The sequence below is a fragment of the Olea europaea genome, unplaced genomic scaffold, assembly GCF_002742605.1.
Source record: "Olea europaea var. sylvestris unplaced genomic scaffold, O_europaea_v1 scaffold2467, whole genome shotgun sequence".
NCBI lineage: Eukaryota > Viridiplantae > Streptophyta > Magnoliopsida > Lamiales > Oleaceae > Olea > Olea europaea.
The window spans coordinates 10,490-37,405 of NW_019242880.1; the positions used below are offsets into that span (position 1 = coordinate 10,490).

At 33.8% G+C, this 26,916-nt stretch overlaps 2 protein-coding genes across 2 annotated transcripts; both read left to right on the forward strand.

Annotated features, from left to right (window-relative positions):
- The first annotated feature begins 11,754 nt into the window (after positions 1-11,754).
- On the forward strand, positions 11,755-13,941 carry LOC111382291 (sugar transport protein 8-like). Its single transcript, XM_023006210.1, has 4 exons — positions 11,755-11,758; positions 11,924-12,243; positions 12,381-13,007; positions 13,350-13,941. Exons 1-4 carry the CDS (start codon positions 11,755-11,757, stop codon positions 13,788-13,790), a joined length of 1,392 nt encoding a protein of 463 aa, XP_022861978.1. The 3' UTR covers positions 13,791-13,941.
- Positions 13,942-16,529: 2,588 nt separating this feature from the next.
- On the forward strand, positions 16,530-18,993 carry LOC111382289 (sugar transport protein 8-like). Its single transcript, XM_023006207.1, has 4 exons — positions 16,530-16,847; positions 16,951-17,270; positions 17,408-18,034; positions 18,377-18,993. The coding sequence occupies exons 1-4, from the start codon at positions 16,736-16,738 to the stop codon at positions 18,815-18,817; spliced, it is 1,500 nt and encodes a 499-aa protein (XP_022861975.1). The 5' UTR covers positions 16,530-16,735; the 3' UTR covers positions 18,818-18,993.
- The last annotated feature ends 7,923 nt before the right edge of the window (positions 18,994-26,916 follow it).

Below are 26,916 nucleotides of genomic sequence, written 5' to 3' on the forward strand. Positions count from 1 at the left end.
AGTGAATTGGCAGCCTAAGTCCGACCCTAAGGATTGCATCGCTAATGGCCACACAACCCGGCCTGGGGTAGCAGGCCCTCTCTTCGGGCCCAGGGAGGATCAGATCTATACTATTAGGGATCCTATACTCTGTCCTAAGTCTCCCCAGGTCGGCCTCTCTTAATTTAGATGGGTAGTCCAATGCCTCCCAGTGCACAGAAGTATCTGCTGGGCTATCCGGTCGCTTCCATATATTTTTCCCCCTATTATCGCCTCGGCTAGTTCTGAGGAGGTCGCCACAATGGGCTCGTCCATCCTCACTAGTTCTAACCCCCTCCCCGAACGAGAACTCCTCTTAGAGGCCATTTTTCAAAATTTAAAAATCCTAAAAGGTACTGAAACCTACGAGTTTGAAGGTTTTCCTAACCGGGAATGGTGTAAGGTCGCCGGATGTTGGTGTTTCTCGTCGGAAGTTCAATTTTCTCACCGGAATTGCTTAGAAAATGCCGAAAATCGCAAATGACTTGAGAGCAAAGTATAGTGTTTGTTTCGCAAGGGTAGAAAGCTTGAGAAAAGCTTAGAGTTTGCCTTTTATAGAAAGACCCATCCGATCTCCACCGTTAAATTCAAATGCGATCAATCTAAGCCGTTCGTTGTATCTTCAATCTGGGCCATTGAAATGAAACGTCAGATTTGATCTACACCCAAGATGTAGCTGTGACCTTCACGCTTGCTTAAAACGCGTCACCACCAGCCGTCAATAATAATAAGTAGCCACAACAGCATTTCAGGAGAATGGGCATGGCACCCAACTGTCACCTTGGAAATACGCAACAGTTGTCAAATCATTTGACGTTTGAATCGCCTTGGATCGAGCTTCTCACTCAACTTTATAAGGTTTGGATACACCTAACGCAAAGTCCTCTGTGGGTCATCGCCTCGGACGCTGCGTTCCCTCCCAAGCTTTACAAAATTTTAGCCATCCCCAACGCATCGGCCCTGTGGGTCAGCGTACTGGTGGCAGATGAGCTCCTCACTCAACTTTACAAAGCGTGGACGCACCTGACGCAAAGTCCTCTGTGAGTCATCGCCTCGGACGCTGCGTTCCCACCTAAGCTTTACAAAGTTTTAGCCATCTCCCAATGCGTCGGCCCTATGGGTCAGCGCACCGGTGGCAGATGAGTTCCTCACTCAACTTCGCATAGCCTACACGCGCCTGACGCGAGTCCCCTGTGGGTTATCGTCTCGGTCAACACGTTAACCTCTTTTCCTACTAATCGTCGTATCTTGCAGCACTTCGACCTCACATCGGTTATTATTTCCCTTACGTAGTAACGAAACTTTGGCGCATCTGCCTAAGATCATGGCTTCGGTTACTGCGAAGGATCGACCCCCAAGCTCCCACGAGTAGCGGTCCCTAGTTCCGAGACATAAGCATCCGGTCAGGAAAGCAAGTCCACCCATGATATAAATATTCATACCTAGACTTGGGGGACCACTGTTACACCCCTATTATCTGAACCGCTTCGGCATGCCGCCCATCACACATTCCGACCATATAGACACCCAACCGAAGTCCTTCCAAAGTGATATCACCAATGTCAACAACCTAGTAGCACACTACGATATATAGGCGATCCTGCTGAATTGACCGAAGCTCCTCGCCTCCGAGGTCGAGGCCAAGTGGACCCCTGTCAGGAGATCCGTCGCCAATTTCAGAAAGAGATTTGTGCCAAGATCATCTCTGCACCTAAGGTTTAAATTGATTTCACGTCTCCATGAGGCTAGTTGATATGACTTATCAACTTTATGTCAATTCAACCCAGGAGAAGCAAGCTGCCCGCCCACTTTACAGACGCAGTTGATTGACGCCTATGAGCGGACGCCTCATACCGTCAGATGTATACACGTGTCCCACATCCAACGGTTCATCCCACCTATAAATACCCAAGGTTTGGCAAGAGACAAAGGTAATGAAACTCTTATTACATAGCACTCCATAGCAAGTTTATATATTTTCTCCTCCCCCTTATTATTATTATTTTGCACAACCCCTGGGTACTGTTCCGACCACCTAAACCCAACTTGACCGTCGGAATGTATACGGCCGCCACCACCCCCGCCGGTCCTGGCCGTATGCGTTTGACCGTGCGTTGATTGTGCGCAGGGAGGAATACGTGGAGTAGCTATCGGTTGGCCACGTGGAAGGTCTAATTTTCAAGGTCAACAATAACTGTTATTTGTTATATCAAGACAACATATTCTCTTGAAATAATTTTTTGGACATTTATTTGTGGAAAAATGAATATTGGATAACTGTACGTGCAATTCAATTGATTGAGTTCCCAGACTATCTAAATAAACAATTCTTATTCCTTTGACTGCAAGTCGAAAAATACTTAAATGTTAAAATTTCAATAAAAACTTAATAAATAAATTAATTTGCATTGGAAATGAATTATTAGAAATTTATCAGCGGAAAAATGTGTTTTAAAAAAATGGAAAAAAGAGAAATCTACGTGCAGTTCTTGTCAACATTTTAAAATAAAGAAAAATGGAAAATAGAGAATCCTACGTGCGGTTCTCCGTACATTTTTTAAAATAAAGAAATGGAAAAGAGAGAATCATACGTGCGGTTCTTTTTGATATTTTTGAAAATTTCAATTTTATNATTTAACCACTGTTTGTTTTTCATTCTTTGACCATCAAAATGAAAAAATATAACCATTATACGTTACATGAAGACATCATATTTTCTTAAAATAAATTTTTTGACATTATTTGTGGAAAAATGAATATGGGTTAACCGTAATTGCGATTCAATTGATTGAGTTCCCAGACCATCTAAATAAACATTTCTTATTTCCATGACCGTAAGGTAGGGATGTCAAAAAATGCTCGGTGGCTCAGGCGACTCATGGCTCGACTCGGGAAAAGCTCGAGCCCGCCCGACTCGTGGCTCGGGTTGAGCCTCAAAATAAGAGGTCAGCCGGAGCCCGAGCAAGACACGGGCCGGCTCGTGTCACAGAACATTTTTGGCCCGTGACAATAATGCTCGGCCCGAGCTGAATTAAAGGGCAAAAAATTTTTTTTTAAAAAAAATTAGCAGCAGGTGTGACCTGCTGCCTAAGGCAGCTATAAAGCTATCTATAGTTGCCGGCAGGGGTAGCTATCGCTGCATTTTTTACGTGTTGTAGCCGTGTAAATTTTGAAATTCAAATTTGAAAAATAACACGGGGTTTTTTTTCTATAAATACGGGGTGATTTTTGAAGTTTTAAATCACTTTGTTATCGATTTTAATTCGCATTATTTCTATATTATAAATTCAGGTTCAATTATTCAAGTTTCAATTTCTTCTTTCTCACTTCTCATATAACAATTAATATATTCAATTTCTTTCACTCTACAGTCTAATATTCAGTATTTTATATTATACTAGTTATTATGGATTTTACAAGTGATAAAATTAATCAGTTTGGCGGTAGCTCGAGTACTCCATCTAACTACGAAGCATGTCAAAATGTTCCAATTAATTTGGAGGATATTGAAGAGGAAGAAGTTCAAGTACTCGAGACAAAAAGGTCAAAAAAGAATCATTGGATTGTTGGCAACATATGACACGTAAAAAAATTGGTGTTCAAAATGGAGTAGATATTTGAAAAGCATGTTGCAATTACTGTGACAAAGAACTTAGTTGGAAGCTCGGTTCGAGCACAACGCATTTGAATAGACACGTATTAAGGAGTTGCAAAGCTAAACCAGCCGATATTGACTTGAAACAGATTGAACTAGTGTTTGGCTGTTCTAATTCTACTCTTTCCACCTTTGTATATTCACAAGAAAGATTTCGTGAAGGAATGGCTGCATACGTGGCTGCAGCAGAGATGTCGCTTACGATGATAGACTCAATACACTTTACCCGATTCGTGCAGAAATATCTTCAACCCAGGTATTCTTCTTATTCTAGAAGTACTCTTCGTTCGGATAGCATAAAATTATATAACAGAAGAAAACAAGTTACTATTGAAGGTCTAAAAAGTTTTAATAGTGTTATATCATTTACTTCTAATTTATGGACCGATTGTAATAGAAAAGGTAATATTGTTGTTACGGCTCATTATATTGATCACATGTGGCTTCTACATAAAAGAATTATTGCATTCAGATGTGTAGAATATCTTCATAATGCCACTAACATATACATGGTTTTAAAAGATATCATATAGGAATATGGTATACAAGATATGGTTCGAAATTTTATTTTTGATAATGTTGTAGTGAACAAAGTTGTTATTGAAAGATTTATTACTGATCTTAACCCCGTATTTGGAAATTTATTTTTTCATCAACGTTGTGTATGTCATATTATTAATTTGATTGTAAAAGCTGGATTAGAACATATAAGTTCACCTTTAGATAAAATTAGACAAGCAATAAATTTTATTACTGTGTCATCAGTAAGAAAACAAGCATTTAATAGTTTGTGTGCATAGTATGAATTACAGGAGAAATCATTTGCCACTGATGTAATGCATATGTGGAACTTTACATATCTTATGTTACATTCGTGTAAAAATTACGATAAAGTAATTTCACTATATTATAATGGTAGGCATACACTTGGACCCGAACATAATTTGGAAGATTGGGAATGGGCTATTGCATTTTACGTGAAAAAATTCTTACAACCTTTTTTCGATGCTTCAAAGGAATGTAGCGGTGTTTATTACCCTACATCTTATCTTGTTTTACAACATTTTTTCTACATTTCACAAGCATTTCATATATATAGGAATTTGTCACTTTTTGCTGATGTAGTCCGCTCTATGGAATTAAAATTTTGTAAATATTGGGAAAAGTTGCCTTCTTTATTTCTTTTAGCTTCAGTAATGGACACTCGACTTAATTTAACTGGCACAAAAGCTACTGTAAAGGGGATATCAGATTATTTGAATATAGAATTATCACATGTACATATAGAATCTTTTTATGTGAAATGTATAATTATTATGCTGAAAAGGTAGGTCAGGGTAGTTCTATTTCCCAAGGTTCTTTTTTTTCAAGAAATATTTCAATAAATTCCGAAAATTTATGAAATTATTTAGATAGCAATACAAGTGTTCCTTCATATAGTTTTAGTTCTAATTCATCAACATCTAGAGCAATCAATATTGGTGGTACAAATCTTGAAATTCCTTCTGAGTTAGCTAGGTATATGTGCGTGGATGTTCGTAGTGTGTTGCAACCAAACGAATTACAAGAATTTAGTCTTTTAAATTGGTGGAGGTGTAATGAAAGGCAATATCCAATTGTATCAAAAATTGCACGTGATCTACTAACACATCCGATGTCTACGGTAGCATCGGAGGCTGCATTCAATTTAGGTGGTCGAATTTTATCAGATGAACGATCAAAACTAAAAAAAGATATATTGGAGGCTTTGATATGCTTGAAGGATTGGGAATGTGCGGAATTACGTGTTCAAAAATATGTTGACAATATGGCCGAAGAGTTGCAGCATATCTAAACATAAGATGTTGTAATTTTATAAATTAATTATTTTTCTTTAAGAAATGTATATTTTAAATTTATTTGATTTACGAAAATTGTATACGAAATATTTTATTCGTGTACAATTTTAACTCTGCCTACGTTGATTGTAGTCGATCCTAAGCCCGAAAAAGGAGGAGGGTTGTAATTTGTAACTTTTATATAATTTGTTATTCGTATAAATTACATAATTTTGGAAGTTGTACTTTTATTTAATTTGTAATTTGTATAAATAATAAATAATGCAATTTTTATATTCTTTAAAAAAAATGTGAAAAAATATCATTAAACAATTTCTTTGCCTTCTACATTAAACAAATTGCACTACAACAATTGGCATGTGAAAAAAATGTCATTAAAAATTGGCAAAATTTTTTTTTTTTAAAAACCGAGCTGGCTTGGCTCGTAAAAAGCCCGAGCCAAAAGGTCAGGCTGAGCCGTATTTTTTTGGCCGAGCTTTGGCTCGAGCTTGAAAAAAGCCCGCTATGATTTACTCGGACTCGGCTCGTCTCGTTTACATCCCTACCGCAAGTCGAAAAATACTTAAATGTTAAAATTTTAATAAATACTTAATAAATAAATTAGTTTGCATTGAAAATGAATTATTAAAAGTTTATCAGCGGAAAAATGTGTTTAAAAAAAATGTAAAAAGGAGAACCCTACGTGCGGTTCTCTTTGATATTTTTGAAAATTTTAATTTTATTTAATCAAAAATGGAAAATTACAAATATATTTAACCACTGATTGTTTTCCATTCTTTGACAATAAAAATGAAAAAATATAACCACTATATGTTAAATCAAGACAACATATTCTCTTCAAATAAATTTTTTGACTTTTATTTGTGGAAAAATGAATATGGGTTAACCGTACGTGTGATTCAATTGATTGAGTTCCTAAACTATCTAAATAAACAATTCTTATTTCCATGACCGCAAGTCGAAAAATACTTAAATGTTAAAATTTCAATGAATACTTAATAAATAAATTAGTTTGCATTGGAAATGAATTATTAGAAATTTATTGGCGGAAAAATGTGTTTAAAAAAAATGGAAAAAAGGGAATCCTACGTGTGGTTCTCGTCAACATTTTAAAATAGAGAAAAATGGAAAATAGAGAACCCTACGTGCGGTTCACCTTACATTTTTTAAAATAAAGAAATGGAAAAGAGAGAACCACACGTGCGGTTTTCTTTGATATTTTTGAAAATTTCATTTCTATTTAATAAAAAATGAAAAATTACAAATATATTTAACCACCGTTTGTTTTACATTCTTTAACCATAAAAATGAAAAAATATAACCGTTTTATGTTACATCAAGACATCATATTCTCTTGAAATAAATTTTTGGACATTTATTTGTGGAAAAATGAATATGGGTTAATCGTACTTGCGATTCAATTCATTGAGTTCTTAGACTATCTAAATAAACAATTCTTATTTCCATGACCGCAAGTCGAAAAATACTTAAATGTTAAAATTTTAATAAATACTTAATAAATAAATTAGTTTGCATTGGAAATGAATTATTAGAAATTTATCGGCGGAAAAATGTGTTTAAAAAACAATGGAAAAAAGGGAACCCTACGTGTGGTTCTCGTAAACATTTTAAAATAAAGAAAAATGGAAAATGGAGACCCTACGTGCGGTTCTCCGTACATTTTTTAAAATAAAGAAATAGAAAAGAGAGAACCATACGTGCGGTTCTCTTTGATATTTTTGAAAATTTCAATTTTATTTAATCAAAAATAGAAAATTACAAATATATTTAACCACTGTTTGTTTTCCATTTTTTGACCATAAAAATGAAAAAATATAACCGTTATATGTTACATCAAGACATCATATTCTCTTGAAATAAATTTTTGGACATTTATTTGTGGAAAAATGAATATGGGTTAATAGTACTTGCGATTCAATTAATTGAGTTCTTAGACTATCTAAATAAACAATTCTTATTTCCATGACCGCAAGTCGAAAAATACTTAAATGTTAAAATTTTAATAAATACTTAATAAATAAATTAGTTTACATTGGAAATGAATTATTAGAAATTTATCAGCGGAAAAATGTGTTTAAAAAAAATGGAAAAAAGAGAACCCTATGTGCGTTTCTCATCAACATTTTAAAATAAAGAAAAATGGAAAATAGAGAACCCTACGTGCGGTTCTCCGTACATTTTTTAAAATAAAGAAATGGAAAAGAGAGAACCATACGTGCGGTTCTTTTTGATATTTTTGAAAATTTCAATTTTATTTATTCAAAAATTGAAAATTATAAATATATTTAACCACCATTTGTTTTTCATTCTTTGACCATAAAAATGAAAAATATAACAATTATTTGTTACATTGAGACATCATATTCTCTTGAAATAAATTTTTGGACATTTATTTGTGAAAAAATGAATATGTGTTAACCGTACATGCGATTCAATTGATTGAGTTCCTAGACTATCTAAATAAACAATTCTTATTTCCATGACCGCAAGTCGAAAAATTCTTAAATGTTAAAACTTTTATAAAAAAAAATTAGTTTGCATTGGAAATGAATTATTAGAAATTTGTCAAATATAAAAACGAGTACCTTACGTGCGGTTCTCTAAAACATTTTCAAATAAATAAAAATGGAAAATAGAGAACCCTACCTACGGTTCCCTCTGATATTTTATTTAATCAAAAATGAAAAATTACAAATATAAATTAACCACCGTTTGATTTCCATTCTTTGACTACAAAAATAAAAAAATATAACCGTTAAGTATCACATCAAGACATCATATCTCTTGAAATAAATTTTTGAATATTTATTTGTAGAAAAGTGGAGATGGGTAAACCATGTGTGCGATACGATTGATTGGTCTGAGTTTATCGACATGAAAGATTTGTGTGAGCCACTTCGCTTAGAAATGAAAAACACAGAAATTTATATTTTTAAAAATATATAAAAAAATGGAAATTTGCTATTTTTTATTTGGAAGAAAACGAAAGAGTGGGACATAAATAGTGAAATAACGGTCAAAAATCAATTTTTAGTGTGTAAAATCACTCTTAATAAAAATAGAGAACCCTACGTGCGGTTCTCCTCAACATTTTATTTTTTTTTCCTTTTCGAAAATTCTTTTTTGAAAACGAGAAAGAGAATGCGTTTTCAACTTTTTGAAAAACTGAAAATAGAAAACGACCCAAAAATAGTAAAGAGAACACACCCTAATATTTTTAAAAATAAATAAAAAATGGAAATTTGCTAATTCTCCATTAAAAGAAAATGAAAAAGAGCGACCATATTCAGTTCCTTGACTATCTAAATAAATAATTCTTATTTTCATGATCGCAATTCAAAGAATAGTTAAATTTTAAAATTATAATAAATAAATTAAACGCGTTGGAAATAAATTATTAGAAATTTATCGGTGGAAAAATATGTTTAATAAAAATGGAAAATAGAGAACCCTACGTGCGGTTCTCTTATTTTTTGAAAATTTCAATTTTATTTAATCAAATTGAACATTACAATTTTATTTAACTATCATTTGATTTTCATTCTTTAACCACAAAAATGAAAATTATAATCATTATGTGTCATGTCAAGACATCATATTTTCTTGAAATAAACTTTTGGACATTTATTTGTGCAAAAAATGGATATGGGTGAACCGTACGTGTGACTTGATTGATTGGTTTAAGGTTATCGACAAGAAAAAATTATGTAAGCCATGTCGCTTAGAAATGAAAAACACAAAAATTTAGATTTTTAAAAATAAATAAAAAATGGAAATTTGTTATTTTTCAATTGAAAGAAAATGAAAAGTGAAAGTGAAAAAGATCGACCATATTTGGTTCTGTGACTATCTAAATAAACAATTCTTATTTTTATGACCGCAGGTCAAAAAATAGTTAAATGTTAAAATTTTAATAAATTAGTTAAACGCAATGGAATTAAATTATTAAGATTCGATTATTTTGGGCTCAGAACATCATTGTACATTCTCTACAAAATGAAAACTCCACAAAGCTAACCCCGAATTGATCGAACAGAGGCAACTACTACAATGGGCCAACAATCAACCCTAACTCTGATTTTTTATTTCTCAACCTCTAATCGAAGAACCACAAAGACTAAAAACACGGACTAAGGAGTTTAACATATTTACACAAAGTACGAAGAAGAAGACTTGACGAATGAGAAGCGACACGAAGAAAGAGAGAGAGAAAACCAGAAGCTTCTCAAACAAAATTAGAGATGAAAAGTCACGTAGGGAAGCCACTCAAGTGGTATTTATACCGCTATTTCATCACCGTTGATTTCAATAGGGTGATCTAACAATTCGTAGCAGCACATGCGTCGTCCAAGATTGGGGTAAGGTTTAAGCCCATTTCATTAAGTGTTATCAGGCAATGGATAAGTAAGCCAGCAAATGGGCAGCGCCCAATTAGACCATTGTCCAATGAACTAGGTCAACTTTAACTTGGCATCACAACCCAATATTGAGTTTGACCTATAACTTTCCTATATAGCATTTATCTTTCTAATTTATTGTTCATTAGCTTGTGAATATTATGAAGCATTCAACAAAAACCACGTTGATTTGTACAAATATTGAGAATTTAACAGATTAATGAAAAAATTCACAGTATTATTTACCTTCAATAAAACCTGGATGCTAGAAGATTTTATTTAAGCAACTCGCAATATGCACGTCTACTATACTGTCTAAAGGCGTCTCAATGCCATCAAGAATCCACGGCGTTACTTTTGTCATTTTAATGAACCAGAGTTTAGGTTTCGGTTCTTCTCATTAAAAGGAAAATCAGGGATCATTGTTTGGGGTTTAAATTTTTATTTAATAAAAATATTGTTTAGAGTTTCATCTCAATATTTGTGTCAATTATTTTGGTATTCTCTTCGAATTGATGAATCGTTCACCTCCAATTCTGGAGTAGAACATACAAGTCTTTTTACCTGTCCACTATTATTTGATTCCAGAGTCTTCATTGACCGCTATTTTAAAGGTCAAAATAATAATAATAATAATAACAACAACAACAACAATAATAATGTGGGTAGGATCAAGAGAGTAATTAACGGTTAAATGGGTTTTAAAATTTAGATTGATTAAATAACTTTGAATGACGTATAATATGAGATGACATGTGTATATAATTGGATTCAACAACATTTCATAGAGATCAGATCTAGACTCGTATTAATTTAGGCCTTGTTTAGGAGGGATTTTAAGAATTGATTTTTTGACCGTTAGAAGAAAAGTGGGGTCCACCTGTAAGAAAAGAAGTCAAAAATTACGATTGAAATGGTGAAATAACGGTAAAAAAATTAATTTTTTTGGGTAAAAAATCACTCCCAGTCAAGCTGCTAGCTTCATCTTAATGTGCCTTTTTTTTAATACCTGTGCTTTGACTAAAAACACTAGAAAATCTCCAAAATTGAAACGAGTGGACTAAATTGTTAGCGCTTATGGATTTGAGTTTCATCTCACTATGCATGATGGTAATCCCATAAACAGTAATCCCATTGTGTACGAAGAAATTTATAATTTTTAATAATTTATATGGCCATTTTAAGCCTTTGTTTCAAAAACTACATTCCATGATCGAAATCTAAGCTCTGTTTCGAAAACTGTGACCGGATAATGCATAAGTTTTCAGAAGCAAAATTTAATAACTTGTGCATTATTTTTCCAAAAATCTAATTCTTGACTATTTTTGGGGAATCTAATTCAACAAATTCAAGCCCGGAATTCTAGTTTATGATAAGAGGTTAGAATCTCTTCAACTGATATGTCTTGAAACGAGAATTCAACGGGCAGTTTTCCAAAATCTTTTCGTAAATTGTGGTAAAAGAACTCATATACGTTTAATATCCACGAATTTATCCGAAGTCGGAGTGCCTAAACTTAGTTAAAAAACCACTATAAAGGGGCCATTTTCATGAAGATTAAAAAACCAAGCCATCTTTCTATTGGGAGAGTCAGGGGCAAAGAATCTTATAATCATCTTTGGCTCTAGTCTCCCTTGCACCCATGTAAACAGGTGGTGAAATCATTCAAATAAATTGAACGTGTGTGCGCGCGATCGATCTTTTTAATAATTTAACTGATGTAAAATATATCGAGTGAATTTCTGAAAAAAATTGTTGGACATTTTGGAGAAGTAAAAATGGCAATAATAATGTGGGTAGGATCAAGAGAGTAATTAACGGTTAAATGGGTTTTAAAATTTAGATTGATTAAATAACTTTGAATGACGTATAATATGAGATGACATGTGTATATAATTGGATTCAGCAACATATTGAATTGAAGAGAGATTAGTATGGGATTAATTTAACATTAATCAATATTGTATCTGATAATTATTCTAATTTTGAAATAGGTGGAGTTACGGGCATGGATGATTTTCTGATTAAGTTCTTCCCTAAAGTTCATGAGAGAAAGCTTCATGCAGCAGAAAACAATTACTGTAAATATGATGACCAAATGCTACAGCTTTTTACCTCTTCCTTGTACCTAGCTGCCCTTGTATCCAGCTTTGGCGCGTCAAAAGCGTGCAGTATTTTAGGACGCAAGCCCACTATTTTCTTGGCTTCAGCGTTTTTTATTGCTGGTGCCGCGTTTAGTGCAGCTGCTGAGCAGAAATGGGTGCTCATTCTTGGTAGAATTCTATTTGGGATTGGAGTAGGATTCGGAAATGAGGTATGTCCAATTGGCAAACTTAAGCTATAAGATTTAGTTTCTTTTTCTGTTTTTTTAAAGCTGTTTAGTATTCCTCAAATCACATTTTACATATGTTTCAAGATACTAATAATTAGTGCACTCTCCGAAAATTGCAGGCTGTTCCTTTATTTTTGACAGAAATTGCACCTGCACAGCACAGGGGGGCTGTAAACATTCTGTTCCAACTCTTTGTAACCATAGGAATTCTAGTTGCTAACCTAGTGAACTATGGAACATCTAACATGCATCCCAATGGATGGAGAGTATCACTAGGACTGGCAGCAATTCCTGCATTCGTTTTACTTATAGGTTCTTTGATCATAACCGAAACTCCATCTAGCCTTGTCGAACGTGGCAAAGAAACTCAAGGAAAAGTAGCACTTAAGAAGATCAGAGGTGTTGACAACGTTGATGCAGAATTTCAGCAAATCATTCTAGCCTGCGAACAAGCCAAAAAAGTCCAGAAACCATTCAAGAAACTCTTCAAACGCGAAAGCACGCCGCCTCTAATCATCGCCATTTCTCTGCAAGTCTTCCAGCAATTCACCGGGATCAATGCCATTATGTTTTATGCACCAGTCTTGTTCCAAACACTTGGATTCAAGAGCGATGCTTCATTGTTGTCCGCGGTTATCACGGGTTTAGTGAATGTTGGCAGCACTTTTGTGTCAATTTTTGCTGTTGATAAGGCTGGAAGAAGGAAATTACTTCTGCAAGCTTGCGTTCAAATGTTAATCTCCCAGGTATATACTAGAATCAATAACAAACTAAGATTTGTTCATTAATAAAATTATGGTGGCTGTGTTCGATTCATTCTAGATATATAAGAAAAGATCCAAATCAACAAGATTCTTACCAACTACCACAAGCCATATTAATTTAGTATATCTTTTCTTTTTCTCATGTTCTGCCAAGATCACATCACTCTTATAAATTAAATCTTCTTCAAGTCAATGCAATACCTGTTTGAACCACTCAATTAATCCTTCCCTTAATTTAACTCATCAATAATGTGATCATTCTACAATTAAACAAGATTCAATCAAAGTGATAGTAATCTAAACTATGTTGTCTTGTGATTACAGCTTGCAATTGGATGGATTTTACATGTCCACTTGAAGGAAACAGGTTCACTCGACAGGACTCTTGCAGCCATTGTGGTGATACTAGTGTGCACATTTGTAATGTCCTTTGCATGGTCATGGGGTCCTCTTGGTTGGTTAATTCCAAGTGAAACCTTCCCAATGGAAACAAGAACAGCAGGATTTGCCTTCGCAGTGAGCTCAAACATGATTTTCACTTTCATCATTGCTCAGGCATTCCTGTCAATGCTATGCCACCTGCAAGCCTACATTTTCTTCTTCTTCTCTGCTTGGATTCTTGTAATGGGGATTTTTGTTGTATTCCTATTGCCGGAGACCAAGGGCGTCCCGATCGACTCTATGGTCGAAACAGTATGGAAGCAGCATCCAGTGTGGAAGAAATTCTTCACGGATGAAGCTCCCAAGAGCTATGAGATGGCCTGAACATACACATATACATTCATTCAAGGATAATGTTTTTCAAATCAAATCTTTTTATCGTCTTTGCTTTGTATTGCAATGTGTTATAACTCTTATGGTACATTGTACTACTGGCTATTTTGTGCTTAATTGAATTTCATTATATAAAAATAAACGCGTTGGAAATAAATTATTAGAAATTTATCGGTGGAAAAATATGTTTAATAAAAATGGAAAATAGAGAACCCTACGTGCGGTTCTCTTATTTTTTGAAAATTTCAATTTTATTTAATCAAATTGAACATTACAATTTTATTTAACTATCATTTGATTTTCATTCTTTAACCACAAAAATGAAAATTATAATCATTATGTGTCATGTCAAGACATCATATTTTCTTGAAATAAACTTTTGGACATTTATTTGTGCAAAAAATGGATATGGGTGAACCGTACGTGTGACTTGATTGATTGGTTTAAGGTTATCGACAAGAAAAAATTATGTAAGCCATGTCGCTTAGAAATGAAAAACACAAAAATTTAGATTTTTAAAAATAAATAAAAAATGGAAATTTGTTATTTTTCAATTGAAAGAAAATGAAAAGTGAAAGTGAAAAAGATCGACCATATTCGGTTCTGTGACTATCTAAATAAACAATTCTTATTTTTATGACCGCAGGTCAAAAAATAGTTAAATGTTAAAATTTTAATAAATTAGTTAAACGCAATGGAATTAAATTATTAAGATTCGATTATTTTGGGCTCAGAACATCATTGTACATTCTCTACAAAATGAAAACTCCACAAAGCTAACCCCGAATTGATCGAACAGAGGCAACTACTACAATGGGCCAACAATCAACCCTAACTCTGATTTTTTATTTCTCAACCTCTAATCGAAGAACCACAAAGACTAAAAACACGGACTAAGGAGTTTAACATATTTACACAAAGTACGAAGAAGAAGACTTGACGAATGAGAAGCGACACGAAGAAAGAGAGAGAGAAAACCAGAAGCTTCTCAAACAAAATTAGAGATGAAAAGTCACGTAGGGAAGCCACTCAAGTGGTATTTATACCGCTATTTCATCACCGTTGATTTCAATAGGGTGATCTAACAATTCGTAGCAGCACATGCGTCGTCCAAGATTGGGGTAAGGTTTAAGCCCATTTCATTAAGTGTTATCAGGCAATGGATAAGTAAGCCAGCAAATGGGCAGCGCCCAATTAGACCATTGTCCAATGAACTAGGTCAACTTTAACTTGGCATCACAACCCAATATTGAGTTTGACCTATAACTTTCCTATATAGCATTTATCTTTCTAATTTATTGTTCATTAGCTTGTGAATATTATGAAGCATTCAACAAAAACCACGTTGATTTGTACAAATATTGAGAATTTAACAGATTAATGAAAAAATTCACAGTATTATTTACCTTCAATAAAACCTGGATGCTAGAAGATTTTATTTAAGCAACTCGCAATATGCACGTCTACTATACTGTCTAAAGGCGTCTCAATGCCATCAAGAATCCACGGCGTTACTTTTGTCATTTTAATGAACCAGAGTTTAGGTTTCGGTTCTTCTCATTAAAAGGAAAATCAGGGATCATTGTTTGGGGTTTAAATTTTTATTTAATAAAAATATTGTTTAGAGTTTTATCTCAATATTTGTGTCAATTATTTTGGTATTCTCTTCGAATTGATGAATCGTTCACCTCCAATTCTGGAGTAGAACATACAAGTCTTTTTACCTGTCCACTATTATTTGATTCCAGAGTCTTCATTGACCGCTATTTTAAAGGTCAAAATAATAATAATAATAATAACAACAACAACAACAATAATAATGTGGGTAGGATCAAGAGAGTAATTAACGTTTAAATGGGTTTTAAAATTTAGATTGATTAAATAACTTTGAATGACGTATAATATGAGATGACATGTGTATATAATTGGATTCAACAACATTTCATAGAGATCAGATCTAGACTCGTATTAATTTAGGCCTTGTTTAGGAGGGATTTTAAGAATTGATTTTTTGACCGTTAGAAGAAAAGTGGGGTCCACCTGTAAGAAAAGAAGTCAAAAATTACGATTGAAATGGTGAAATAACGGTAAAAAAATTAATTTTTTTGGGTAAAAAATCACTCCCAGTCAAGCTGCTAGCTTCATCTTAATGTGCCTTTTTTTTAATACCTGTGCTTTGACTAAAAACACTAGAAAATCTCCAAAATTGAAACGAGTGGACTAAATTGTTAGCGCTTATGGATTTGAGTTTCATCTCACTATGCATGATGGTAATCCCATAAACAGTAATCCCATTGTGTACGAAGAAATTTATAATTTTTAATAATTTATATGGCCATTTTAAGCCTTTGTTTCAAAAACTACATTCCATGATCGAAATCTAAGCTCTGTTTCGAAAACTGTGACCGGATAATGCATAAGTTTTCAGAAGCAAAATTTAATAACTTGTGCATTATTTTTCCAAAAATCTAATTCTTGACTATTTTTGGGGAATCTAATTCAACAAATTCAAGCCCGGAATTCTAGTTTATGATAAGAGGTTAGAATCTCTTCAACTGATATGTCTTGAAACGAGAATTCAACGGGCAGTTTTCCAAAATCTTTTCGTAAATTGTGGTAAAAGAACTCATATACGTTTAATATCCACGAATTTATCCGAAGTCGGAGTGCCTAAACTTAGTTAAAAAACCACTATAAAGGGGCCATTTTCATGAAGATTAAAAAACCAAGCCATCTTTCTATTGGGAGAGTCAGGGGCAAAGAATCTTATAATCATCTTTGGCTCTAGTCTCCCTTGCACCCATGTAAACAGGTGGTGAAATCATTCAAATAAATTGAACGTGTGTGCGCGATCGATCTTTTTAATAATTTAACTGATGTAAAATATATCGAGTGAATTTCTGAAAAAAATTGTTGGACATTTTGGAGAAGTAAAAATGGCGAGCAAAGGTGAAGTTTTCAAGTCTAAGATTACAGTTTACGTGTTGGCATGTTGGCTCCTTGCGGCCTTTGGAGGCCTAATGTTTGGCTACGACATTGGTATTTCAGGTGTGTTGATATATGCAACATATTGAATTGAAGAGAGATTAGTATGGGATTAATTTAACATTAATCAATATTGTATCTGATAATTATTCTAATTTTGAAATAGGTGGAGTTACGGGCATGGATGATTTTCTGATTAAGTTCTTCCCTAAAGTTCATGAGAGAAAGCTTCATGCAGCAGAAAACAATTACTGTAAATATGATGACCAAATGCTACAGCTTTTTACCTCTTCCTTGTACCTAGCTGCCCTTGTATCCAGCTTTGGCGCGTCAAAAGCGTGCAGTATTTTAGGACGCAAGCCCACTATTTTCTTGGCTTCAGCGTTTTTTATTGCTGGTGCCGCGTTTAGTGCAGCTGCTGAGCAGAAATGGGTGCTCATTCTTGGTAGAATTCTATTTGGGATTGGAGTAGGATTCGGAAATGAGGTATGTCCAATTGGCAAACTTAAGCTATAAGATTTAGTTTCTTTTTCTGTTTTTTTAAAACTGTTTAGTATTTCTCAATCCACATTTTACATATGTTTCAAGATACTAATAATTAGTGCATTCTCCGAAAATTGCAGGCTGTTCCTTTATTTTTGACAGAAATTGCACCTGCACAGCACAGGGGGGCAGTAAACATTCTGTTCCAACTCTTTGTAACCATAGGAATTCTAGTTGCTAACCTAGTGAACTATGGAACATCTAACATGCATCCCAATGGATGGAGAGTATCACTAGGACTGGCAGCAATTCCTGCATTCGTTTTACTTATAGGTTCTTTGATCATAACCGAAACTCCATCTAGCCTTGTCGAACGTGGCAAAGAAACTCAAGGAAAAGTAGCACTTAAGAAGATCAGAGGTGTTGACAACGTTGATGCAGAATTTCAGCAAATCATTCTAGCCTGCGAACAAGCCAAAAAAGTCCAGAAACCATTCAAGAAACTCTTCAAACGCGAAAGCACGCCGCCTCTAATCATCGCCATTTCTCTGCAAGTCTTCCAGCAATTCACCGGGATCAATGCCATTATGTTTTATGCACCAGTCTTGTTCCAAACACTTGGATTCAAGAGCGATGCTTCATTGTTGTCCGCGGTTATCACGGGTTTAGTGAATGTTGGCAGCACTTTTGTGTCAATTTTTGCTGTTGATAAGGCTGGAAGAAGGAAATTACTTCTGCAAGCTTGCGTTCAAATGTTAATCTCCCAGGTATATACTAGAATCAATAACAAACTAAGATTTGTTCATTAATAAAATTATGGTGGCTGTGTTCGATTCATTCTAGATATATAAGAAAAGATCCAAATCAACAAGATTCTTACCAACTACCACAAGCCATATTAATTTAGTATATCTTTTCTTTTTCTCATGTTCTGCCAAGATCACATCACTCTTATAAATTAAATCTTCTTCAAGTCAATGCAATACCTGTTTGAACCACTCAATTAATCCTTCCCTTAATTTAACTCATCAATAATGTGATCATTCTACAATTAAACAAGATTCAATCAAAGTGATAGTAATCTAAACTATGTTGTCTTGTGATTACAGCTTGCAATTGGATGGATTTTACATGTCCACTTGAAGGAAACAGGTTCACTCGACAGGACTCTTGCAGCCATTGTGGTGATACTAGTGTGCACATTTGTAATGTCCTTTGCATGGTCATGGGGTCCTCTTGGTTGGTTAATTCCAAGTGAAACCTTCCCAATGGAAACAAGAACAGCAGGATTTGCCTTCGCAGTGAGCTCAAACATGATTTTCACTTTCATCATTGCTCAGGCATTCCTGTCAATGCTATGCCACCTGCAAGCCTACATTTTCTTCTTCTTCTCTGCTTGGATTCTTGTAATGGGGATTTTTGTTGTATTCCTATTGCCGGAGACCAAGGGCGTCCCGATCGACTCTATGGTCGAAACAGTATGGAAGCAGCATCCAGTGTGGAAGAAATTCTTCACGGATGAAGCTCCCAAGAGCTATGAGATGGCCTGAACATACACATATACATTCATTCAAGGATAATGTTTTTCAAATCAAATCTTTTTATCGTCTTTGCTTTGTATTGCAATGTGTTATAACACTTATGGTACATTGTACTACTGGCTATTTTGTGCTTAATTGAATTTCATTATATAAAAATAAAAACCACCACACTACAAGAAAAAAAATTGCTTTTAATGACCAAATTTATTATTGAACTACTAAACTACTAACTAAAGAGATTAAATTTAGTTAATGCCTTCAACAAATAATTAAATATTAATTATCTAATAATCTAATTGGTAAAATTATTAAATTTATAAAAAGTAATGTTTAACTTAGATTGAGAAATTTCTATAGTTCCAACAAATATTTCCCACATATTATTAGAATACTTGTTTGAGATAAAACAGAGTTGTTCAATAATGTATCAAGACTCAAGTTTAAATTATTGACAGATTATTAAACGGTACTTACATCTCTCTAAACATATACTATAGATAATATTAAGCTTAGAGATGATTAGTTTTTCAATTGTAACACATTTATATCTTAGTTATGAAAATAATAGATTGTCTAATATATTAAAGTTCAACACAAAGTTATGAACTATATATTCGAACATAATATTTAATTCAATTACATGTATAAGGAATTTTATTATACTTGATTCATCATGCTCAATCCGATAGGAACGGTCAATCAATATCCATACATATACACATTTGTGAAACTTTTGCATTTTTCCACGTTTAGTCAACAGCCTATTCGATCGATGTCCTGATCTTTAAACGTCAAGGTATTGTTAATATGGAATTTGATAAAGCTACAACTCTTTCATTCTTTCACAAAATACACAACTAATTTAATTTTCTTTTAAATAGTAAAAAGATAAAATTTTATTGTATATTGTTATTCTACACATTTTTCATTAATTGATTTCTTAAAAACTTTTGATCAGTGATTAGATTAAAAGTTAAATGCGTGATTGTCAAAATAAAATAAAATAAAATAAAAATGGAACGGAAAGTTCAATATATGTTGCAATATAGATTAAATAAAATAGAGCTTGTAATTCAAAAAACAATAAAAGAAAATCATGTTTGAACATGTCATCTCACCATCTCGAAAAAATTATTCATCACCGAAATTCAGCAGCTGGTCAGCGTGGCCGACAGTCACTTCAACCATGCCGATCTCTTCTACTTCCCTACTCCAACTAAGATGAAAGATGTTCAACCTTCTTTGCCACACTCATTTGTAGATGTCACAGGTTCATGCAAATCGGGGTGTCTGGTGTCCCATATGAAGACAAGTATTTTTACCAACTTTTTTTTTTTTTTTTAAATCATTTTTACTTAAAAGTAATTAAAACTATTAATTAAAGATAAGTTATCTCTTTCTAGCCAAGCAAACAGCTTATTTAAGGGTCTTTCAAAAGATTTGCAATTTTCCAAGTGAAATAGGAGCCCCTATTTATATGTGTGAGGTTAGAAGAATTAATATCATTTTGAAGAAATTTCTTAAAATTATTTGTGGCATTTACTGTGTTGTTGGCAAAATTTTATTGAATTGTCGAGTGCTGCGATCATCCCTATCCATGTTGCGCAATAGCCGTGAAAACACTGCGCAATCATTTCTTATATTCAGCAGCTTAATTTTCTTAATTTATTCAATAATTTTCTTTGTACCACTAAATGCCTCATTGTTAGTACAACACCAAGTTTCCTAAGTTTTTCTAAAAATCCTAGAATGATACAGGTCCGGTCCAAGATTTTGAAGAGTGTTCAGCTAGGCTTGGATCTTATTTTCAGTATTTATTTTGTGAAGGGACTAATAATGAAGCAGAAATGAAAGCACACTTTGAAGGTACAATTATGCTGTGAGTTGGAGCTAAATCATATTGATATTGAGTGTGACTCACTGTTGACGGTCTCATGGATTCATTTTATCTTTGAAATGTTCTTTGTGAAACTTTCGGGATGATCTTTTGGATTTATTACAGAAGTTCAATTACCCAGTGACACATCAATGGAGGGAAGGGATTAGGCGTGAAGTGGGTATACATGATACATGCATGTGAATTGTCCTAGTTAGCCCACTAATTTTGACTCATTTTATTCGAGCATTCTTTTTGTCTGTTTAATTCAAAAAAGTGTACGATGATTCCTCTGCAAATTAATGTATTTTAAAAAAAATATTAACCCTAGATGCATTGCACGCAGCATAAAAAGACTCCCATGAATAAATTGTCAACAATTGCATGAAACTGAGTTATATGCCGGCAGGCGCGGAGCCAGCACCCGGCGAGGGGGCGCGGCTGCGCGTGCTGGCTCCGCCGGAGTCTTCAGTGGCTGCAGCTGCAGGGTTGGCAGCAAGCTCCTGCGCGCAGCGATTGTAACCGGAGGAAGTGGAGAAGACAACCGGATTTTCCATTTTTCCTTTGGGCTAATGTAACCGGAAATTGGGCTTTTTTTTTAAAAAAAAAATTAGGCCCAAATGTGGATAGTGGATCCATTCAAACGGTCCATGGATATGGCTTTAATTGGTATTTCTCTCAAACCCAAATCCCCCAAAATCCATTTGCAGAACGGCACAGAAGGCGATATCAAACCCTTGGTCGGTTGGTCCCTCACCCAGTTACCCTTCAATTTCCATTCGAAGTTGTAGCACTAGTTGCAGCTGGAGGTGGTGATCGTGTGCCGCCGGTGTGCGAAGTCTTAGGGGTGAATCTCTGACCGGCGACAGACTCTGAGGCGACTGGCAAAGGCCGAGCAGCCAGCAGTGTGCATTGGTGATTGGTGAGTTTAATAAGTCCAATACTTGAAGTTGAAGAGTTGAATATTGAATTGTTTTAGTTGTCTCATGTCTGATTGTCTCACTTGTCTGTAAGACTGTAACTCTGCAAATTGTTTTGACAAACTTGACGTATTTTATTTGTTGATTTGTGCAATTGTGCTGGTGCAAGTGCAACTGCAATTTGTCTCGTGTATTTTTTGATTTGTGCAACTTCAATTTATGATAATTAAATCATGTTGATGGTTCGTTCGTTCTCAAGTTTTTGAAAAGTTGAATTATGAATCTATTTTTTTTTTTTTTTTTGTCTCTTAATCATTTTAAGCATGTTTGGGAGAACTTATTTGGTACTTATTTTGACATAGGTCTACCTTATTACGAAAATAGTAATTTATTTTTAAATTTCATTAATAAAAAAGTTATTTTAAGTCTTACTATTTACTTACAAGCAATCTTTTTAAACTTAGAGACATAGTATTATGATTTAAATATTATATTGGATGTTGGTACAAATTGTGTTTTGGTAGAGACAATGATATACAGTGGATTCTTCCCAAGTTAATTTGAACACTCTATCAAGATTGGCTGCTTAGTGTCATTAATGAAACTTTAATTTTGTATTATAGTATTGCAAAACTTGTGATTGTGCATATGTTTTAAATCTTTATATTAATTATTTTTGATTGCTTCAAAATTTCAAATGATATGAAAATCGAGTTTGAGATAAACAATGTATGTAGATCATGAAAAACAAACTTATGCTTCTGACATTCTATCTCTAGAAAAAGCACATATTTATCAAATATAATGTTTACATTTTAGTGCATTTACATATATATCGAACAATTTTTAATATTATTTAATCAAAATTTAATACGAACTGATTATCGACGGTCGACTGTCAAAGTCAAAGTCAACGCCCTAGCTGAACATGGAGTCTAGATCCGTCCCTGTATGCCGGCATTATTTTTACGATGGTGTCCCATACGTTGTATTTTTGCAAAGCTAACCCCGGATGTACTATCAATTTCATAGCTAGGGATGGCAATTCGGCTCAGTGGCTCGAGCCTAGCTGACTCACGTGCCAAAACTTGAGGCTCAGCTCGACTTGAGTAAAAAAAAAAAAAAAAAAGCCCGAGCCGAGCCGAGCAGAGCAGAGCAAGACAACAGACAACTAGGTATGGGAAAAAAGGTGAGAATTTATTGAATACAAAATTGGGTTTTTTTCCATAATTGTAGAAATTTTAGTAATACCCCACGTGAATCAAGGAGTTCAAAATTTTGGCATTCTTTGTGAATTAAAGAATTTTTTTTTTCCCTTTTTCGTTTTTTATGCCTTAGTAAATTAATGTGAACTATGAGATTATTCGTCACATCTTCATTGGCTCTTTCTTGCATTACCTTCTCCACTGTATATTGAAACCTTCACACATAACCTTTTGGAAAAATATAACCTCTATATGCTTGCAGGCGCCGTGCTGCATAAAAAAGCAAACTATCAGTAAAATGACAGTTATATGCGAAGATAACTTGTGATGGTTCCCTAGTGGAGATGTGATCCATTGTCCATTCAACCATTCATTGTCTTCAGGACTTTCAAGTAAAAATTGTTATTTCAAATGTAATTCCTAGTATTTTGTCGCATGATGCATAAAAAAAGCAATCAGCCATTGAATGACATGTAGAAAATTGGAATTCTATTCAAAAGTTTAATCTATTCGATGGAGTAGCTCAATTTCTTATGAACCCGTCATTTACTCAATAGCTAACCAATATAGTAGGAATTTTTGTTTTCACTTTTCCAATATGAAAGTGACAGTCACATGCAAGGATGATGTTCGATGGCATCCAGATGGGACGTGATCCAAAGAACATATGCATTGCCTTTCCGTAAAGATAACCTAGGACCTTAATCTCAACTTTTTATTTTACAATGTTTTGTGGGCTTAATGCATGAATATAATCCACCCACCTTGAAATTAGCAATAGAACATTAGCTTAGTGATTAAAGTCGCATGATCTATGGTTGGGAATTAAAGATACGAGATTCTACAAGATAACTGTGATTGATGTGACGTTAATACCGTCATTCTCTTTGGGACTCAACATAGAGAAGTTATACATGTTCTTCCTACCTGTTGTAGTCAAAATCTGTCCACCTCTAAACTGGTCTTGAAAAACTATTGCAAGAACGCTGAAGCATTTATGGATAAATGGTTGGTGAACTCCCGATTGCACCTCTAATGAATAAATCATGTTTGTACGAAATTAATAGAGAATTAAATCTGGTAGCACGTATTTGAATTGTAAATTGTAGTTTGCTCGAAGAGACTATAGAATCCTCTATATATTTATAATCACAGGAAGTCCCATGTGAAACAACTTATTCATCGTATAATAGTTTTACTACGAAACTATAATATCAAGATTTAATTTACTTAATTTTCATTCACAAAACTTTCTTAATTTCTTTCATATTTATCAAATTGTCAAAAAGAGACTAATTTTATCAAAATTTTAGTAATAACAACAAAGAGAACAAACCAGAAAAAAAAAATAAAAAAAATTATGTAACTAAGTCCATGATGTACCTGCAGATTCTCCACAAGTTTCTTAGAATTTTCAATTATTTATGATTAGTTATATGAAGAACTTGCTTATAATAGAAAGGGAATGACGGCACTAACATGGGGGTAAAAATGATATGCTCGTGTAAGCAGTATGAATTGAATTTTAATATCTTCTTTAAAATAGAACTAATAAAAATAATTAAATGAGAAAAACTCAAGATGCCAACTTTAAATTTTTCAAAAGATACTTTTTGAATTCAATTATAGTGCCAATCTGAGTGTTTACGAGTGTATTATGTCGTATGTGGTATCTAATTCTCTAAATCTTGTTCTAAATAAAATTAAAATCGACCAATTAAATCTTTTTCGTCACTCTATCGACAATCTTTAATTAATAGAAAAGAAATGATGCAAAAATTGGCACACTCTATCTCCTAAGTTTAGCATTTAGTATTTAATTCAAGAAAATCAAACCCACACCGATGGTTTTTGATGCAAAGTAATGTCCTTTAGCTCTTAGTGGGATGACCTAATGTATTCGAATTTTACATGCATAAAGCTTGGGAAAGCATGCTCGTTTAGAATCCCCAAAGGTTAATGACCTTATTTATTTTGTATTAATGGCCTGTACTTTGTTAGGACCACATTTGCTCATTGAGCTCTAAAAGAAAAACAAGCATCAGCTACTGTCACATATTCATCGACGAAAATTTGGAATCAACTGCTAATTAGCGACAGATAATCGTTCTCATACATAACGGTGTCACATTACTATAGGCGTGTCATTTTTATTAGTGTAATTAGCTGTCTTTATTTTATTCTTGTCTTTGTCACATACGTAATCACTATTCCTAGCTGTTATCTGGTGAAAAAGTTGCATAATGAAGTAATTTCTTTCCATTACAATAATTTAATATCAAGATGAAACCCATGTCTAAGATGACTTCATGATTCTCAGTCTGTAACCTTATCTCCAATATGCTTCAACTTGAATAATAACCCCAAATATATGCTTTCCTTATACCTCTGATCTATGGATAATGAAGTTACATACACATGAGATCTATTGTTATAGCAATGTTTTTTACATATATTTTAAACAAAATATTTTTTTAAAAAAATGAGTAAATTATAATTAATTTCTTCATGCTCGTTCCAATCTCAAAGCCGCCCATTACTTGTAGTAGAACTTTGCACGAAGATTCCTCCTGTGATATGAGTTACGATCTCCTCATAAACTTTTGCGTAACTTAAAATTCTGCTTTCATTTTATTTTCCAGAGGTTAGGTCTAATCCTCTCCTCTCCTACGATATACTTCACATTTTATATTAATAAAACTGTGCCCTGTGTGTGGTTTGCTTAAAAAAAAAAAAAAGAAATCTACGTAAAAGCATAAAACTATAAAAAATTGATTTCATTTGGCCACCTGCGCATAGTTTTCAATTTTTAGAAAGCTACAACAGTCCATTGAAAATACATATATATGGTACTTAGTCACTTGTGCTAGCTGGCCACTTTTCTATTTTCTCCATCCTACAAGGTTTGAACATGCTCATCATTTCCATACTTAGAATTCTAGGAGTAAAGTTCACAAGGCAAAGAATCAATTAAGGACAGGCAACTTCATTTTTTGGGCATTGAACCGTCACTTGCTTTAACATTTAGGGTAGGTCATTTGTTGTCTACTCCCACCACCAGGAACAGAATCAAAGTGGATACATCAAAAAAGGTTTTTCTCTGTGAAATTTATGAATCGAAAGGGCAAAAGGGAATTAGGTTAATGTTGATAGGTTAACACCTAGCAGACAAAACCAAAAGGTCTCTTAGTGCACCATGATATCACTTGCTACCTTTCTTTTTAAAGAGCTTTAGTGTATTTTTATGATTAAATTTTCTTTTATATTTTATAAACATCGGTTCAAAAATAGAATTATGTTAGCTACTACACCAAATAAATTAGTAGAGAAGAAAATCAGGTTTCAAAAATGAAATCAAATAATGTGCACGAGATCTTTACTAAATGAAAAAAAATTTAACGCCTACTAAATTTATTAAGTAAACATGATTAATGTCGTCTAATCTAATATATGAGAGACACGCTAGAATTCCTCATTTTACTAGCGAGCTAACGTTATCAAGACGCCTATATAGAAATGTGGTAAGCGCTTTTAGGCAGGGGTATGCTTACCAAGAGCTTATAATTTTTTGCTTTCTCATTTTCATATATTTTAGGTACTACATGCAGGGCGGATATAGGAATAGCTCCACTAGGCTCCTGCAAATCCCTAAACGTGGGAGAAGAAATTATGGAAATAATAGATTTTATTAAACTTTTTTAAATATTAACTCACTCAACATAATCGTCTATTTCCTTTCCTGGCTACATGTGTGACTATGATAAAAGGAGCTTCACAATTAGACTAGAATAAAGGAATGTTTGCTTGTAAATGTACTCATGCCGCTTAGTTACATTTATTAATTAATTCTATATGCTCTCAGTTTCATATTTCACTTGAAATTCGATTTGAGACTTCCACACCAACATTCTCATTAGCATCACGTACGTGGAAGTAGAACGAACAACAATGCTGATAACATATTGGCCCGGCCCTAGCTAAAATCCATCTGTCCCCTCCCATACTACATGTGTGAATTAATTGTACACAAGGACACATAATCATCATAACATATTTTATCCACTTGAGCTCATAAACTACGATGACTTAGAGTTTGTTTAGGAGTGA